At 36.4% G+C, this 17,572-nt stretch overlaps 1 protein-coding gene across 5 annotated transcripts in view; it reads left to right on the top strand.

Annotated features, from left to right (window-relative positions):
* CUL2 (cullin 2) overlaps positions 1 to 17,572 on the top strand; it is a 101,000-nt gene that overhangs the window by 19,522 nt on the left and 63,906 nt on the right. For all 5 annotated transcript variants that reach the window (XM_081820867.1, XM_081820866.1, XM_081820870.1 and 2 more), the window contains 3 exons: positions 2,421 to 2,561; positions 12,784 to 12,886; positions 16,742 to 16,836. In XM_081820867.1, coding sequence (XP_081676993.1) covers positions 2,443 to 2,561; positions 12,784 to 12,886; positions 16,742 to 16,836 — 317 coding nt within the window. In that variant the 5' untranslated portion in view covers positions 2,421 to 2,442. The remainder of the gene's footprint in view (positions 1 to 2,420; positions 2,562 to 12,783; positions 12,887 to 16,741; positions 16,837 to 17,572) is intronic.

Here is a 17,572-nt window from a genome sequence, read left to right as displayed (position 1 = left end):
GTGTATGTAACAGCCTGTTGAGTTCAATGACCTCTAAGCAGAGAGAAGTTACTGGATTATGATGTCAAGGAAGGGAGTCCCATGAGAAGAGGAAGCTGGAGAGATGCTTATACTAATAAGGTCAAATCATAGAAGCTTAGTGTGCCAGGTTGTCAGTGAGCTTAAGCTTTGTGCTATCTGTAGTGGAAAATACCAAATGGCTTTAAGTACAAGAGTGACATGGTCAACTTTTTGGTAGGTAGGTTATTTTTGTCTTTGTCTTTGCCTGTTCTGAGATTCTAACCTTGAAGGTCACAAATTTTATTTATTGACCACTGTATCCTCAGAGGCTAGAATGGTGCCTGGCAAGTATTTAAGATTCACCGAAGATGCTAGTAAGGCAGTATAGTTGCATATAGCAGTTAAGAGCATGGGATCCGGCACAGGTCTGAATCCTTCTGAGGCCACCATTAAAATAGTGCTGTGACCTTAAGCAGGTTTCTTAATCACCCTATGACTCAGTTTTCTTATCTGGAAAATGGAGAGAATAGTTGGACCTACCTAATCAGATAGTTCTGAGAATTAAATTAGTTTATATAAAGCACTTAGAATAGTGCTTGGCTCATAGTAAGTACTATATAAATATTATAGGAATGGATGAATTTAGGAAATATTCAGGAACACAGTTCGATAGGATATGGTAAATAAGGGTGAGAAGGAGTTAAGGTTAATTCCCTTTGTAGAGCTAGAGCTTTAGGTCCTCCCTCCCTTCCTGTTTCTCCCCTACCCCTACTCACAATGTGCATACACGACACACAGACACATACGCTGACACTCACTCACTCTTACTCTCAGATTACTGCTCATCCATTCTAGTTAGTACTGGAAATTTAAATAAAGCTTGGTGGTTAGTCTCTGGTATGTTAAGGAAAGACTGTTGTTGATTCAGTGTGGCACATCCTCTTGGATTTTGTCTGGCTTCTCTCTGATTCCTTTTCTTTCTCTTTCTTGAAATTTCTTCCTTGGACTCCTTGAGTTCTTTTCTTCTCAGGACAGAAATGTAAGAAGGGCTTAGATCCACCTCCAGTTGGTGGGCTGGGGGTGTGTAGCCACTTTCCTCTCCGTGTCTCCTTTTTTTCTTTATGCTTCTTCCCCTTCTCCCCATTGTTTTCCTACCCTCCTATTTCCTACACAGTAGGAGAGACAAGAGAAAGGATTTCCTCCTTATTTGGCCTTGTCTGCAGGCTAGCTGCAGGCCTTGTCTAGTAATTATGGAAAACTTTGGGGAGGATGTTAAAACATGTGTCAGAAAAGTTCAGTTCTTCTTCAGTTAAAGTTAACTTTAAGAGTTCTCTTTTTTTTTTAGATTTTATTTATTTATTTGAGAGAGAGAGAATGAGAGAGAGAGAGAGCACATGAGAGGGGTTAGGGTCAGAGGGAGAAGCAGACTCCCTGCCGAGCAGGGAGCCCGATGCGGGACTCGATCCAGGGACTCCAGGATCATGACCTGAGCCGAAGGCAGTCGCTTAACCAACTGAGCCACCCAGGCGCCCTAAGAGTTCTCTTTTAATCTGTTTTTCTGATGTGATATTGAGAAGCATTTGGAATCTAGCACTTGAGCCAAGTTTCTCTACCCTTAGGATCCTTTTGTTTCAGAAACCAGCTAACTTCTAGAATATAGCTTGTCTGCTAGACAAAAGAAATCTTTTAGCTCACTTTTAGGCTGGTTAAGGTCACCGGAACCAGAGGTTTCATGCTAGAGCCATGCTTTCATTAGTGGAGTAGAATTGGATACTCTGAGAATCTAAGATGGAGCCTCAGCTCTCTGCTGCAACCCTGATAGTCTTCGAAATCTATAAATTTTTTTATCTTTTTAGGTTCACGGGGATTTTGCATTCTACTTTACACTTCATTTGTTTTGATAGAAATGTAAATTTCCTCCCTAATCTTTTACCTAAACTAAGGCTCTGGGAAGATAAACCCTTTTACTTTCTTGTGTCTTCTCATATTCACCCACATACTACCCTCATTCCCCAGTTTAAAGAGTACATACAAGGATTTGGAGCCAAAACGTTTTTATTGAGTGTCTCTTGCATATTTCTCATGATGGGAGTTGGCTTTTTGGCTAATGGCGCCCCACCTTTTTTTTCCCTCAACACATTGAGCCTTCTGAATCCTTGAAACAACACACTTGATCATAAATAACTTGTAGTAAAAGCTTTCCATTTCCTAGAGTTTGTAATGAATGTAAATATTCTATGTAATTCCTTGTCTGGATAGTCATGAAAAGATAGTGGCCAGTGTTAATTGTGTTTTTACTATGTGCCAGGTTCTGTTCTCACCCCTTTTGTCTATTGTGCTGTTGAATTATGTGATGCTTTAAAAACAAGTAACTTGTTTGTAGAATTCATGCTAACATTACTATTGTTTTTAATTAACAGATTTCAACACTAAACTTGCACAATGTCTTTGAAACCAAGAGTAGTAGATTTTGATGAAACATGGAACAAACTTTTAACGACAATCAAAGCTGTTGTCATGTTGGAATACGTCGAAAGAGCAACATGGAACGATCGCTTCTCGTATCCTTTTAGTGGCATTGATAAATACTCTTGTATTGATAGTGATATTGTATCGATAATTGTATCAGTGAACATTGGTAAATGTCCTAAAATTGATAAACTTGTTGAAAAGTGAGAACAGATTTATGCTCATATAAATGAAAGAGAATGCCAGTGTGACTACTTTCACATATATTGTTTACATTTCCAAGTTCATCTGTATGTGTCAGTCAGCAATCTGAGAACCTTTCATTTAACAATACTTATTGAGCACTCATGTATATTTCAGGTACTATTCGAGGCTTTGGGAATACAGTTGTACACAAAACCACTTTCCCTTCATTCTGTTAAGGGAAACAGACAATAAACAGGTATTTAAAAAAACCTAATGCCACTGCTTCTACTAGCAGGTAGTGATAGACTCTGTAGGGAAAAATAGAGCAGGGTAAGGGCATGGAGAATGGTTGGAATATGTATGTAAGTAGCTCTCTTAGGTGAGATGATCATGGAAGGCCTCTCTGAGGAAGATGGTGATATTTGAACAGAGACTGGACCAAAGCGAGGGAGCAAGTCATATCTGGGGGAAGAATGTTCCAGGTAGAGAGTGAATGGCAAGTTTAATGACTTGATAGCTAGAAATACTTTTTAATTTTTTAAAAACTTTTTAAGTTTTTTAATTGGGTTGTCTGTATTTGTGAATTAGCAATTTTATATGAAAATACAAATTAGTGGTTTCTCTAGAATAATCTGAATCCCGGTGTCCTGCATTCCTACATGACAGCAACCTTTTTTTTTTTTTTAAATATATACATACTGTATATATTACTTATATATAAAAAACACTGTGCACCCCGGCATTCTGTATATAAACTCTGGCACCAAGAAAAAAATCCCAAATATTAAAATACTTCAGCTTCTTAGAATTTGGGAGGTTAAAGGGGTCTCTAGAAACCCTTGGCCACAGATACATGGGGCAAAGCCATGGATGGCAGTCTCACCAACTCTACCAATGTCTGCCAGGGACCAAGGCTGGGTGGTACATTGGAACATGTTCACTGGCAGACTTCTGAACTGCCTCAGTCTTTTACCACAGGAAACACCACACATGTCCTTTCTCAGGGTAAAGAAAGGGGGTAAGGTTGAGGCCTGGGTGTCTCTGGGTCCAAATGGCAAGGTAGTGCCCCAGGGCCTTGCAGGAGACCTTGAGGACTGGGTGGATATTGTAGGAACCAGAGATTCTTTCTCCAGAAAGGGAAGTTAATATGTGAAGGTATTAACCAAAATGTGTGTGGAGATTCACAGTTTTTTCCAACTCTGTGCTGCCCTCTAGCCGTCTTCTGGGTCTAAGGGATGGCTACCCTCATTACGTGGGCATATGCTCTTTAGAAAAGCTTGGATTTTATTAACAGTGACTCAACTTGTTCTTTTTTTTTTTTTAAAGATTTTATTTACTTATTTGAGAGAGAGAATGAGATAGAGCATGAGAGTGGGGAGGGTCAGGGGGAGAAGCAGACTCCCTGCTGAGCAGGGAGCCCGATGCGGGACTCGATCCCGGGACTCCAGGATCATGACCTGAGCCGAAGGCAGTTGCTTAACCAACTGAGCCACCCAGGCGCCCGACTCAACTTGTTCTTAATGCTTAATTCAGTTTTTATATTAAGCTGAATGTTGATGCAAGAACGGTGAGGTTCTTTTAGACCAACAGCAAACGATCTCATTCATTACATTTGTAGTCACTACTAAGAAATGTGTTAGGCTACCTATGTTCTAGGCACTAAAGATAAATAAAATGATGGTGTTTCTGGAAGCCTTCATAGTTTGCAAGGGTGTTTTATATTTTTTATATTATTTGGTACCTCAAACAAGCCTGTCAGATTGGTGGGGCAGACATAATTGTCTTTATTTAACAAAGGAGGAAATTGATATTCACATCATGCAGGTAGTAACCGAAGGAGCACAGACTTGAATATGAGATTTCTAACGTCTAATTCTCTATACTTGCCAGTATATCTAGAGGATAATTGGTATGGATTTTGCCTTTGAAGAGCTTATTATTGAATTAGTCTAATTTTTTTATGGAACATCATGGATTGTTTTGCATAGGAATCTTAATAAAATGGAAAATGTTAAAGTTACTTGTGTGTTAATAAGGTTTCACTAGACAAGTACATAGGTAGTTTTAAGGCTATTTCAACTAAAATATGAACAGAGAAAGAAGGAGTTGGTCATAGAAATACCTGACTTCCCTGGAAAGTGTCGCTTCGGTCACTTATTTCTAAAATGTTTATTGTTTGATTCATCTAAGATAGTCCAGTTACCTGTTCATGAATTTTCTTCTCTCTTTAAAATAAAGAATATCTGAGAAAACAATAAAATTAAGAATGGAATTTCTTACTTTAAATTTTATTTTGGAAAATAAAGGACTGTGTTACTAATTGTTCTGAAGTAAAATCCTTTTCCCTGTTAATTTGCCCAAAAATATGAGGTTGACTTCTGACCCTTAGGTATCTTAGGTAGAAATTTTAGAGACTATAAAACTTTAATCTTTTGAAAATGAAAAGAAGCCTCCTCCAAATTGTGTATCAACATATGTGATAGTAATTGATCTTTTATAAAGCATTTTTTGGGGTGTGTGAAGTGTAATGTGGTTGACCCTGAACACAGGTTTGAACTACATGTATCCACTTATACGTGGGTTTTTTGGGGAAAGATTTATTTTATTTTAGAGATTTTAGAGAGAGAGAGCTGGGGAGGAGAGAGGCAGAGGGAGAATAGAGAGAGAATCTCAAGCAGACTCCCTGCTGAGTGTGGAGCCTGATATGAGGCTCAATCTCAGGACCCATGAGATCATTACCTAAGCCGAAATGAAGAGCCAGGTGCCTGACCAACTGAGCCACCTAGGCACCCCTTCCCCCCCTTTTTTCTAAACAAATACAGTACTGAAAATGTATTTTTTCTTCCTGACGACTTTAATAAGATTGTCTTTCCTCTAGCTTACTTTATTGTAAGAATACAGTATCTAATACATATACAAAATAGGTGTTAATCAACTATTTATATTTCAGATAAGGTAAAGTAAACAGTAGGCTATTAGTAGTTCAGTTTTGGGAAAGTCAAAAGTTACATGTGGATTTCCTTCTGCTGGGGGTTTGGCACTCCTCACTCCTTCGTTGTTCAAGGGTTAACTGGTACATATGTGGAAAAGTTCATAAGATGTACATGTGGGGTTGAACAGATAGTTAGAAAGCAAACCCCTGCATAATCGCTGCACAGGTTGAGAACTAGAACACTGCCAGGATCCACCAACTCTCCCCCACTACATGACCGTCTCAGTTCACAAGCCCACTCCTTATCTTGGAGGAAACTACTATTGTGACTTTTGCACCTATTGTTTCCTGTTGTTTTTTTTTAAATAGTATAACTGCTTATGTATACAGCCCTAACAATTATTGGTTCTTTCTGTGTTTGGAACTTTATATAAATTGAATCATGCTGTGTATATATTTCTGTGTCATAATTTTTTCTTTCAACTTATACATGTATGTGATTAATTTGTTACCAGTGATGTTGTAAAATATGTATTACTAGCCCCATTTTACAGCTGAGGATGTCGTGGTTTAGTGATGGGATAAGATGACTTACTCGTAGGATAGAATGCTTAAGTAAAATGCTCAAGTCTCCTTATGCTCTTGAAGTGGGCATTAAGGAAGCTTGGTCTGTAATTTGAAGTGTTTAACATGTGTAAGTACAGAATTTATGGAACCCTGTCCACAGCATTTTTTACTAAATATAAACTCCATAAGGGCGGGGATTCTTAGCCATTTTGTTCACTGCTGTATTCCCAACATCTGGCACATGTAGGTATTCACTAAATATTTGGTGAGTGAATAGCTACTATCAATTAAATGTCATTAAGCATACTGTACAGATGAAATAAATAACATTACTATTTAGCTAGTTCTTTTATTGTGTTGATAAGCAGGTTTCTTAACACTTATCCTTCATAAATGTACTGCATCCAGGTACAATGCAAGGCGTTCTGGTTGATAGGTAATGTAAATAAAAGACATCAGTTTTTTAATACATAACAAATTACCACAAATTTAGTGTCTTTGAGAAACATCCTTTTATTATCTCACAGTTCTGTGGATCAGAGGTCCATGGTGTGACTGGGTTCTCTGTTCAGGATCTCACAAAGCTGAAATTAAGGAGTTGGCTGGCTCTCATCTAGAGCTCAGGGCCTCTTTAAAGCCCATTGCTGTTAATTGGGAGAATTCAATTCGTTGCAGTTATAGTTCTGAGATCTCCATTTTCTTGTTGTCTCTTGGCTGTGAACTGCTCTCAGTGACTTGTTACACCTCAGTTTTTGCATGTGACTCCCTTCCATCTTCAGTGCCAGCAGTGACATGGCAAATCTTCCTGTGCTCTCTCAGACTTCCCCTTCTGCAATTAACCACAGAGGGCTAGAAGCAGATGGGGATCTGCTTTTAAGAGGCTCATTTGATTGGATTAGGCACACCTGAAAAGTCCAGGCTACTCTCTCTATTGGGGTCAGCTGATTAGTAATCATAATTCTGACTTTGTGCTCTGAGTCCCTTTTGCCATGTAAAGTAGCAGTCCCAGGTAGTAGGGTGGAAAATCTTAGGAGGCCATTTTTGGAATTCTCTCTAACACGAGTAATAATACTTCCTAACAAAAGCTTTATGACAGCTTAGGGTGGTTTGGGATTTACCCTTTACTAAGGATTTCTATCAAGTGCTTTTCTCCAGTAAGGCTAGGTATAGATCTAGATTTACTGTTGTGTTTTTCTGGGTTGGAGTTCTTTGGCTGTTTTGGTTTACTTTTATTTGTGGTTTTCTGCCTTTTGGTAGCTGTTAAGACAATTACCAAACCCTACAGTATAATATAGAAGCTCTCCTACTTAAGGGCAAGTTAGATTCTAAATGGTTTTATGTAAGTCCAAAGTGATTGAGGGGAAATCTAAAATGCCTACATGAATGTATTTCTCCCAGATAGGAAAACCAGTTTTTAAAACCAAGTGTACCGTTGTCCTCATTTCTAATATATATTCTGTCAGGCATCTTTTCAAACATAGACCAGTTTTGACTACATTGAAAAATACTGAAGTAGGTCATCTCCATCCCTGATGATCCTCACAAATTTTAGGAGAACTTCTTATTAACCTTGGTGTCTGCACTTAGTAGCCCATCATTTTTTCTTAGATTGTACAGATTGGGAAAGGTCTTATCTGTAGTTTTCTCTGCTTGAAGCATCAGTAACATTTTCACTCTATTCCAAATTAAATCAGACGAATATTTGATTATTGTGATTCTGTAGCTGTACACTTTAAAGTTTTTCCATTTTAACCAGTAATTTTATATCCTTGCTTGCTAGTTGATGATTTCATAGATATTGCATCTTTTACATGTTGCATGTTTATTCTTTTTCTTCAGAAATGTCAATAAAGATCTTTATTTTTTATTGTCAATACTTTTTTGGTCATTGTACCATTTTCAATTTTTAAGATAAGCTTTCTTTTTTTTTTTTAACTTACCAGCACTGTTTAAAAATTTGTTTCCTGTTATATGTAATATACATAACTTAAAAGCACATCCATATAAATCTCCTATAAGCTAAACCTTCATAATAAGAACCCATAAACATACAATGTGTATTTCTTTTCCCATGGCTTGGTTTTCTGTCCTTGTTTTTTTTTTTTCTTCTGTTTGTTTGTTTGTCTTAAAGATTTTATTTTTAAGTAATTTCTACACCCAACATGGGGCTTGAACACACAACCCTGAGATCAAGAGTTTCGTGTTCCACTGACCGAGCCAGCGAGCTGCCCCTCTTTTTCTCGTTTCTTTTTTTTTTTTTTTTTTAATATTTTATTTATTTATTCATGAGAGACAGAGAGAGAGAGAGAGGCAGAGGGAGAAGCAGGCTCCCAAGGAGTAGAGAGCCCGATGCGGGACTCGATCCCAGGACCCTGGGATCATGACCTGAGCCGAAGGCAGACGCCCAACCATCTGAGCCACCCAGGCGCCCTCTTTTTCTCGTTTCTAATGAGAGTCATCTGCAGTGGCCCTCAGCAGGACCAGGACACACAGGATGAGGGCCTAAGGTAGGGGGAGGTGAGAGCCCAGACAGAAAAAGACTAGACAGCAAGAGTTGAGGGGGAGCAGAGACAGAAGAAAGGAAGGTGGATTTTGCAGCCCAGTGTCAAGACCCCCAAAGTAATAAAACAGTGTTACTCCTCCTTTCCAAGTGGGGAATTTTCTTTCTTAGAAAATGGTTGATGGTGTGTGTCCTGCTGCTGTGGGTAATCTTTACATCCCCATTGTAGAACTCATTGTTTTGGACCCACTACCCAATAGAATTAATAGTGTTAAAATTAAAAATTAAGCCCAAGCATAGGTAGCACCTTTAATAGAGAAAATGAACCAAAGTAAATGATTTTGCTGCTGGCCAACACTGTCTTTTGGTTGTAACAGAGTTCAGAACTTTTGCTCTGGAACAGTTTTGTTTTTTGTCTGAGAATTTTTATAAGTGGGAAGTTCATAATAGAGGAATTTTTATATCCTGGCTCCCTAAAGAGTAACTTAAGGAAAAGATGACTTTGGAGAAGACAATGTTTAAGTCTAAAACTGGCCTTCTCCAGTTATTTCCCATTTTTTGTTTTTTAAAGTGCCTTGTCTAAAACCAAATCATAATTGAATCCTGTAGGGGTTAGGTGTTCTTCCTAAGGCCCAAATATTTCCAGGGTGGTTAGATATTTGAATAGGTTAGAGAAAAATAGCATATTTAGAAATATCTTTTAGACAGTTAAGTGGCATTATACAGTGGTTAACTGAGACCCCAAACTATGGTGAGTTAAAAAATTAAAAGATTTATTAAGGTAGACTCCATTGAAAAGAAACACAAATACATCTTCACTGATGATGTCAAACAGTATATAAATCCTGTATATGGATTGAAATGGGAAAGTCTCCCTGTATTCCCTGCCCTGCACAGATCCTTTTTCCCTAAGTGGAAAGAAGGTAAGTCCTGTAGTGTGTCCTTTCAGCCAATTTTGTTTACATGTACATGCAGTGGATGTATTGAGATCCTAATTTTGGTGATACAAAACATTTGGGCACATAATTAGCATATCATGCTGAAATTATGGTATTGAATCATGTTAATTTTTCAGTATCAAGTTGTGTATTCTAGAAATAAGTATTATGGCTTCAGGGAAAAAAAAGAGCAAATATGATAGATGAAAATTCTTGAAGTATTCAGAACTTAAAGATCTTAAATGCATCAACACCTAAGCCAAAAAAATTGTTGATCTAGATCCTGCCTAAATTTAATCTTTGTTAAAAAAAATTGAAATTTAAGTGTAGTATACACACTGACAGTAACACACAGGTGAATTTTCATAACATGAACGTAACCATGTACCCAATAAATAGCACTCCTAGCATCCCAGAAGCACCCCACATGCCCCCTCAGTCACTAGGGGTAACTATTCTCTTCACTTCTAATACACTTAATTCTGACAACAATTTTATATTTGTTTTTACTAGGGTAAGATTGTGATGAGTAATTGAGATTGAATATAAATGTATGATAAAACAAATCTCCTATGTGGCGAATTAGGACTTTTTTTTTTCCCTTAGGAATTTATAGCTGAAACCTCCAAGCTAGATCCAGGAGCTCATCTAATACATTATTTTGGAGCACCTTTCTTCTGTATTCATACCTTGCTCCTTCTCCTTTCCCCGAACTATTATCAGTTCTCTTAAAATTTGTGTCCAGATAAATTTCTAAATTCTTTCTTAGGTGATGTATGTTGAAATTTCTATTTTCTTTGTAATATAGGTTAATATTTTTATGTTATTGTTGGTAAATAGTTCTTATATACTATTTTTTAAATCTATTTATAAAGGTTCATTATATCTTGTTTAAAGTAATCATAATAGTTTGTTTCTTACTGTATATTTTTTTTTCTACAAAAAAACCTGGCACAGGAGCGCCTGGGTGGCTTCAGCTCAGGTCATGATCTCACGGCCCTGGGGTTGAGCCCCGAGTTGGGCTCCCTGCTGAAAAGGGAGTCTGCTTCTCCCTCTCCCTCTGCCCCCCGTTCATGCTGTCTGTCTCTGTCAAATAAATAAAATCTTCAAAAAACAAAAACCTGGCACAGCAATATTACACTATATGGATATTTTTGCTTTTTTTTTTTACTGTAAAAATTTTTTCAGTTTATATTTAGCACAATAGTATACTGAAGAATGTATACATATATACATGAAGATGTTTTATTATTTACTAATTATATATAATTAAAAACAAGTAAAAGGATTTAGAAGGATCCTGGGAAAGTCTGACCAAAATCTACCCATCCCTGACCTCATATGGAGAGGGCTGCTTGTTCTTTCTGAAGTAAGGATGCTAGGTAAACAGAGCACATGATATTAATTCCCTACCTCCCTTCCATCACCAAGTGTTTCATAAGTGCCTCTTATGTGCCAGGAATTGTGCTTTGGAGCTGGGACTCTAGAGATGATTAAGAACAGGCTAGTGTGGATGACAAAGGTATAAATAATTTCTATTGTATAAAAGTAAGTTCTATAGAAGAAGAATGTATAAAATGTTATGGAGATATAGAAGAGGAACAATCTTCATCCTACTTCTATATATATATATATTTTTAAAGATTTATTTATTTGACAGACAGAGACACAGCAAGAGAGGGAACACAAGCAGGGGGAGTGGGAAAGGGAGAAGCAGGCTTCCCGCTGAGCAGGGAGCCCGATGGCGGGGCTCGATCCCAGGACCCTGGGATCACGACCTGAGCCGAAGGCAGACGCTTAACGACTGAGCCACCCAGGCGCCCCTGTATATTTTTTTATAATGAAAGTTTGTTTCTTAAAATTTTTTAAGATTATTATTATTTTTAGTAATCTCTACACCCAAGATGGGGCTTGAACTCACAACTCTGAGATCAAGAGTCATATGCTCTTCCAACTGAGCCAGCCCGGCGCCCACCTACCTCCATATTTTTAAGCAAAATTTTTATTTTGAAATATTTCCCGATCCTTATATTAAGTATATTGAATATATTTATAATATAAGTAAAAGTATATTAAGTATATTAAATACTTGACTCCATCCCAAATAACCTTATTTTCAGTTTTTATCTGCATCTCTAATTAGGCTGTTCTCAGATTGCTTCACGTATGCTTTATCTTCAACATCTGTTCAGTGATGCATAGTTTATGAAGCACTTTAACATTCATGAACTTATTTGGGTCTTAAAAGGATTCTGTAGAGATATCAAGAGAGGGTTTATTACCCTTAGCTTAGAGATGAAATGGCAATGCAGAAAGGTTAAGAGACTTGGTCAGGATCACTGGCTAGTAAAACTAAAGTCTCAGTCAGATCCCATTTCCTCTGTCTCCTGATTTTTTTTTTTTTTAAGATTTTGTTTATTTATTTGAGAGAGCATGAGAGGAGGGAGGGTCAGAGGGAGAAGCAGACTCCCTGCTGAGCAGGGAGCCCAATGCGGGACTCGATCCTGGGACTCCAGGATCAGGACCTGAGTTGAAGGCAGTCGCGTAACCAACTGAGCCACCCAGGCACCCTCTGTCTCCTGATTAAGAACTGTCTGCTACAGCGTATCTACCACTTGTGATACTTAGCAAGGTAGTTAGTTGGTACTCAAAAACTTAATTGATATTACTATTCATATTGTAATTCTTTCTAATGGAATAAATACTGAAGGATAGTGTGTAGGTTGTAGGATGTTAGGAGTACTATGATGTGGGAAAATGTGTCAAATGAGTAGTTTTTGTAACTTGTTTCTCAGAATTGCATAGACATATCTGCTTGTGATATTCCATAGCCCTTTGTTGATATTATGCTTATGTCCATCCTTACATAAACCTTATTTTGTAGATTTCTGGGTAACTTGATTTACCAGAATGCCGCTCTGAATTTTAAGCTCTTTGACAAGAACAGTTTTCCTTACAATGCTGTCTAATAATCCTCAAGAAATATTTGTTGAATGATTAAATGAATAACACTTATAGTGCTTTTTAAAGTAAGCATGGCTTTTTTTTTTTTTTTTTTACTTTTTCTATATCTGTATAATCTTAAATTGCCTGAAAGGATTTTTCATTTTTTAATGGCAAACTTGAGGTAAATCTCTTATTTTAAAGTACTATCTCCCCAATGAATATGAAAACCTTAACAATTTAACTAGAGATATCTATGCTTTATGTGTGGCCTATCCTGAACCCCTTGGAGAAAGACTTTATACAGAAACTAAGATTTTTTTGGAAAATCACGTACGGCATTTGCACAAGGTAAGGAGTGGTACAGACATGATATAAATATGTTTGTAGCTGGGTAGTTAATTATTAGACTAGTTTACTGTTTTCCAGTGCAGAACTTATATCAGGTTAAGGTTATTTGCTTTGTTTCCTAAATAGCATTTTTCTGATTATATATATTTAAGGTTTATGAGTTAAGCATTATGTTGTTAGATTCTCAGTTTAGTTATTCAGCATCATATAACTAGTAACTGAAATCGTGGGGTTTCAAATCAAGGTTTGTTCAACTTTAAAATTTGCTTCTATGTCCTCTGGATGGTGTTTATTATAGAACCGTTTTCTATCTTTATTATTTTAGCCATTTAGCTACCTCTTCATATCCTACATAAAATCTTACAAAAACCTAAAATGAAAAAGGGAAATGGCAAATTAAAAAGCATGATAGAAACTGTCCCTGTGACCACTTATTTTAGTTAGTATGCCATATATACAAGGGCAACACCATGGACTTGATCTGTGTATGAACAAAGAATTTGCGGGATTTGGCTACAGACAGTATTTCTTATTTTGGACTACTGATCTGATCAGGAACTGGAAGAGATCACTTATTGTCTGGGCTAGAAACTTGACTCTACCTTACATTAGCTGTGTGACCATAGGCAACTCACTTAATCTCCCTTATGGATTAAAATTTAAGTTTGTTTATCTTTAAAATGGAGATACAGTAGAGGATATGCTAAGCAAAATAAGTCAGAAAGACAATTATCATATGGCTTCACTCGTGGAATTTAAGAAACAAAATAGGGGATCATAGAGGAAGGGAGGGAAAAATAACGTAAGATGAAATCAGAGAGGGAGATAAACCGTAAGAGACTGTTTTAACTCTAGGAAACAAACTGAGGGTTGCTGGAGGGGAGAAGGGTGGGGGGATGGGGTTAATTGGGTGATCATTAAAGAGGGCACTTCATGTAATGAGCACTGGGTGTTATATGCAACTGATGAACTAATGAATTCTACCTCTGAAACTAATAATACACTGTATGTTAATTAAATTTAAATAAAATGGAGATACAATAACACTATATAATACTGTGTCTAACCTTGGATGTGGCTAGATGCAGATACATTTTAAAGTGGTGATAACCCTGGGGGCGCCTGGGTGGCTCAGTCGGTTAAGCGACTGCCTTCGGTTCAGGTCATGATCCCAGGGTCCTGGGATCGAGCCCCGCGTTGGGCTCTCTGTTCAGTGGGGAGCCTGCTTCTCCCTCTCCCTCTGCTGCTGCTTCCCCTGCTTGTGCTCTCTCACTCTCTGGCAAATAAATAAATAAAATCTTTAAAAAAAAAAAATAAATAAATAAAGTGATAACCCCAGAGCACAATTGATCATGTGATGTTTCCCTTTTAAAACTTTTGAAGGAAATGCTCTACTTTTTATTATACATGGCAGATACATTTTAGTGTTCTAATATGTGCATTTGTCAGCTCATGGAAGCAGTTTTGATAACAGATACTTTAAATTGTTGTTACAATGTTTAATAATTTAGTTTTAAAGTTAAAGTTCTGCTATGATAATCTAGTGAACTTTGGTTATACCATAATTGTTACCTGTGTAAGGCACTTAAAAATTTTGCGGTTTTATATTTTAGCATGGGTTGTGTTTTTTTAAATGTTTTATTTGAAATACTTTCAGACTTACAGAAAAGTTGCAAAAATAGTACAGAATTCCTATATCCTTTTTACCAGCTTAAGGTTAACATCTTGTATAACAGTGGTACATTTATTAACACTAGGAAATTAACATTGGTATAATTGCACTTTAAAATGATGTGAAATAGTTCTATGAATGTTTAGAATACTTACATAATTGTATACCATATGTTTTCTCAGATCCTGTGACAAAAAAGAAGTTGGCTAATATGTTGATAACTAAGTAAATTATTAACATAGCCAACAGATTTGAAGCAGTTTCACCTGTGAGAAGAAAATTTTATTTGGGGGAGGGAACTTTTTTAATTACTAAAGTATTGTATTGCTGTTTTATTTATTTATTTATATTTTTTCTATTTTTCTAAGATTTTATTTATTTATTTGTCAGAGAGAGAAGGAGAGAGAAACAGAGAGCAAGCACAAGCAGGGGGAAGCGGCAGGCAGAGGGAGAAGCAGGCTCCCCGCTGAGCAGGGAGCCCGATGCGGGACTCGATCCGAGGACCCCGGGATCATGACCTGAGCCGAAGGCAGCCGCTTAACTGACTGAGCCACTCAGGCGTCCCAGCATTGCCGTTTTAGATAATTTAGAACATACAGATAAGCAAAAAGAAGAAAATTATCACCGAAACAATACTCATACTTCCAGAATTAGCTACTATGAATATTTTTGATTATCTATACTTAAATACATCTGTTTGGGCATATGTTAATATATATATACATATATATATATAAAATTTGATATTTGTCCTTAGCATATTTTTGCTTTGTGTAGACGTCCATTTTTATTAGAAAACAGAATCATATTATACACTTTATAATCTTTTTGATTTTAATAATAAGTCTCTTTCTTTGTCATCAAATGGACTTTTATAATCCTGACAATGATTGTAAAATTTTTCATTGTGTGGAGATACTACAATTTGTTTAAATATTGTCATACTGGGGGTTGGGAGGATGGGTTAGCCTGGTGATGGGTAATAAAGAGGGCACGTTCTGCATGGAGCACTGGGTGTTATGCACAAACAATGAATCATGGAACACTACATCAAAAACTAATGATGTAATGTATGGTGATTAGCATAACAGTAAACACACACACACAAAAAATATTGTCATACTGCTGGGCATATGGATTATTTGCAATATATATAATTTGTTTTTATAAACAATGAATGCTATGAATATCCTGGTATCTAAATTATTTTTGTGTAGCTGAGTTTTTTATAGGATAAATAGCTAGATACAGAATTATTAAGTCATAGGTCATGAACATTTTTTATTGTTTTGCTATATAGTAACAAATTGTTCTTGTATTTATTCACCCAGCAGCAGCAGTTTCTAAGTGTGCTTTTTCCCCCAGCATTATTAATAGTACTTGCTATTTTTAATTAATTTATTAATATGGGAGGCAAAAAAGATACTATATATAGGTTGTTTCTGTCTCTTGAGCCTTAATTATTAAAATTCCAAGTTTAAAAGCATAGCTTTTCAGCAGAGAATTAATTAGATGGAAATTGAGGTCATGACTTGCTTAAAGTCATATGGACAGTTAATGAAAGAACTGAGATAAAAGAACCTAATATCTTTTGAATATCAGTCCAGTGTATTTTTACTGTTAGACTAGATTTCCTTCAAAAATAACTTTTAAAAAGTTAGATTTCAGATTTAAGCTTGATTTTTATTTTTCAAAAAGTAACAGATTTCTGTTAAGTAAATATAAAACAACTTATTTGGGGAATATAGAAAAGGTGTCAATTTTCATAAATAGTCTTATTGACATAAGTGAATAATTCAGAGTAATGATATATTTTTATAACTAGCAGGATGATCAAAAGTGAGGGATTTGAGGAAGCACACAGATATGTGGCAGTAGAATTACATCCTCTTTTAAACTGATCTTAATATGGTATTCTAGCCCAAAGACAACCTCACACCATCACATTTTATCCTTTTAGAGAATGAAACTGTTTACTCTCTAGTATGGATGAATGCTTTATTTTCATATCTAAGACACACTTTTTTCTGGTCGTTTCAATTTTACTAAAAGCAGTTAAATTAGAATGTAATTTGTAAATGTAATTTAGACTTTTTAGAACATTCATTTTTTATAAATTTCATAGCTTACAAATGAAAATCATTAGTGCTTTCCAAGTAAAAATATATTTCTTCTTTATATAGAGAGTTCTGGAGTCTGAAGAGCAAGTACTTGTTATGTATCATAGGTATTGGGAGGAATATAGCAAAGGTGCAGACTATATGGACTGCTTGTATAGGTAAGTATGCCTTTAAACTCTTTGACAACCTAAACAGTGTTGCCTGTATTCAGTAATTGAAGGAGTTTTGGGTTTTGGCTTTTTGTTTTTAAATTTTTAAATAAACGAACAAAACTAAAGCATTTTTTAGTCAATGGACTTTGCTATGGGGAAATGTCTGTAGTCTGGGTCATGTGAGTCTTTGGGAGCTAGGCAGTATATGGAAAGTTATTCTCTGAAAACTAAAACTGTATTTAATTTCATAGTTCTATTTTTTTTCGTATTGTCTGGGACTCTCTCTCTATATATATATGGCACATGTTAGATCTTGACAGAGTTCCAAAGTGCAACTTCAGCTTGGATGAAACTTGGTGGAGTAAATCCAAACCCATGTTCCCCTCCTGTATGCTCTTACTTGACTCTAAGATCCAGTAATTTATGCTTCATGGAAACACTTAGTTAAAGCACTCAGCAGTTGTTCTCTTGAAGTTCTACCTTATCCTTTAGGCATTATATTAAATTACCTACAGTGTCATAATGTCCTATGATCTCTCACATTTTCCTGCCTCTCCTTGTGCTGTTGTATCTGTCTGGATTGCTTGTCTTCCTTTCTCTGAATGACGAATTCTCATGTGTTTCTTCACCATTCCCGTCTCTGAACTTCCCTCTTCCTTGTTCTACGCAGTCTCCTATTTAGATCTTTTGTGTTAGCTGTCACTCCTGCATGTTCCTGTGGTACTCTGCGCTGATCCTTTCT

This window comes from Leptonychotes weddellii, chromosome 5 (assembly GCF_054177405.1).
Source record: "Leptonychotes weddellii isolate Sample4059 chromosome 5, ASM5417740v2, whole genome shotgun sequence".
Lineage (NCBI taxonomy): Eukaryota > Metazoa > Chordata > Mammalia > Carnivora > Phocidae > Leptonychotes > Leptonychotes weddellii.
This window is presented reverse-complemented; position numbering and strand designations above follow the sequence as displayed.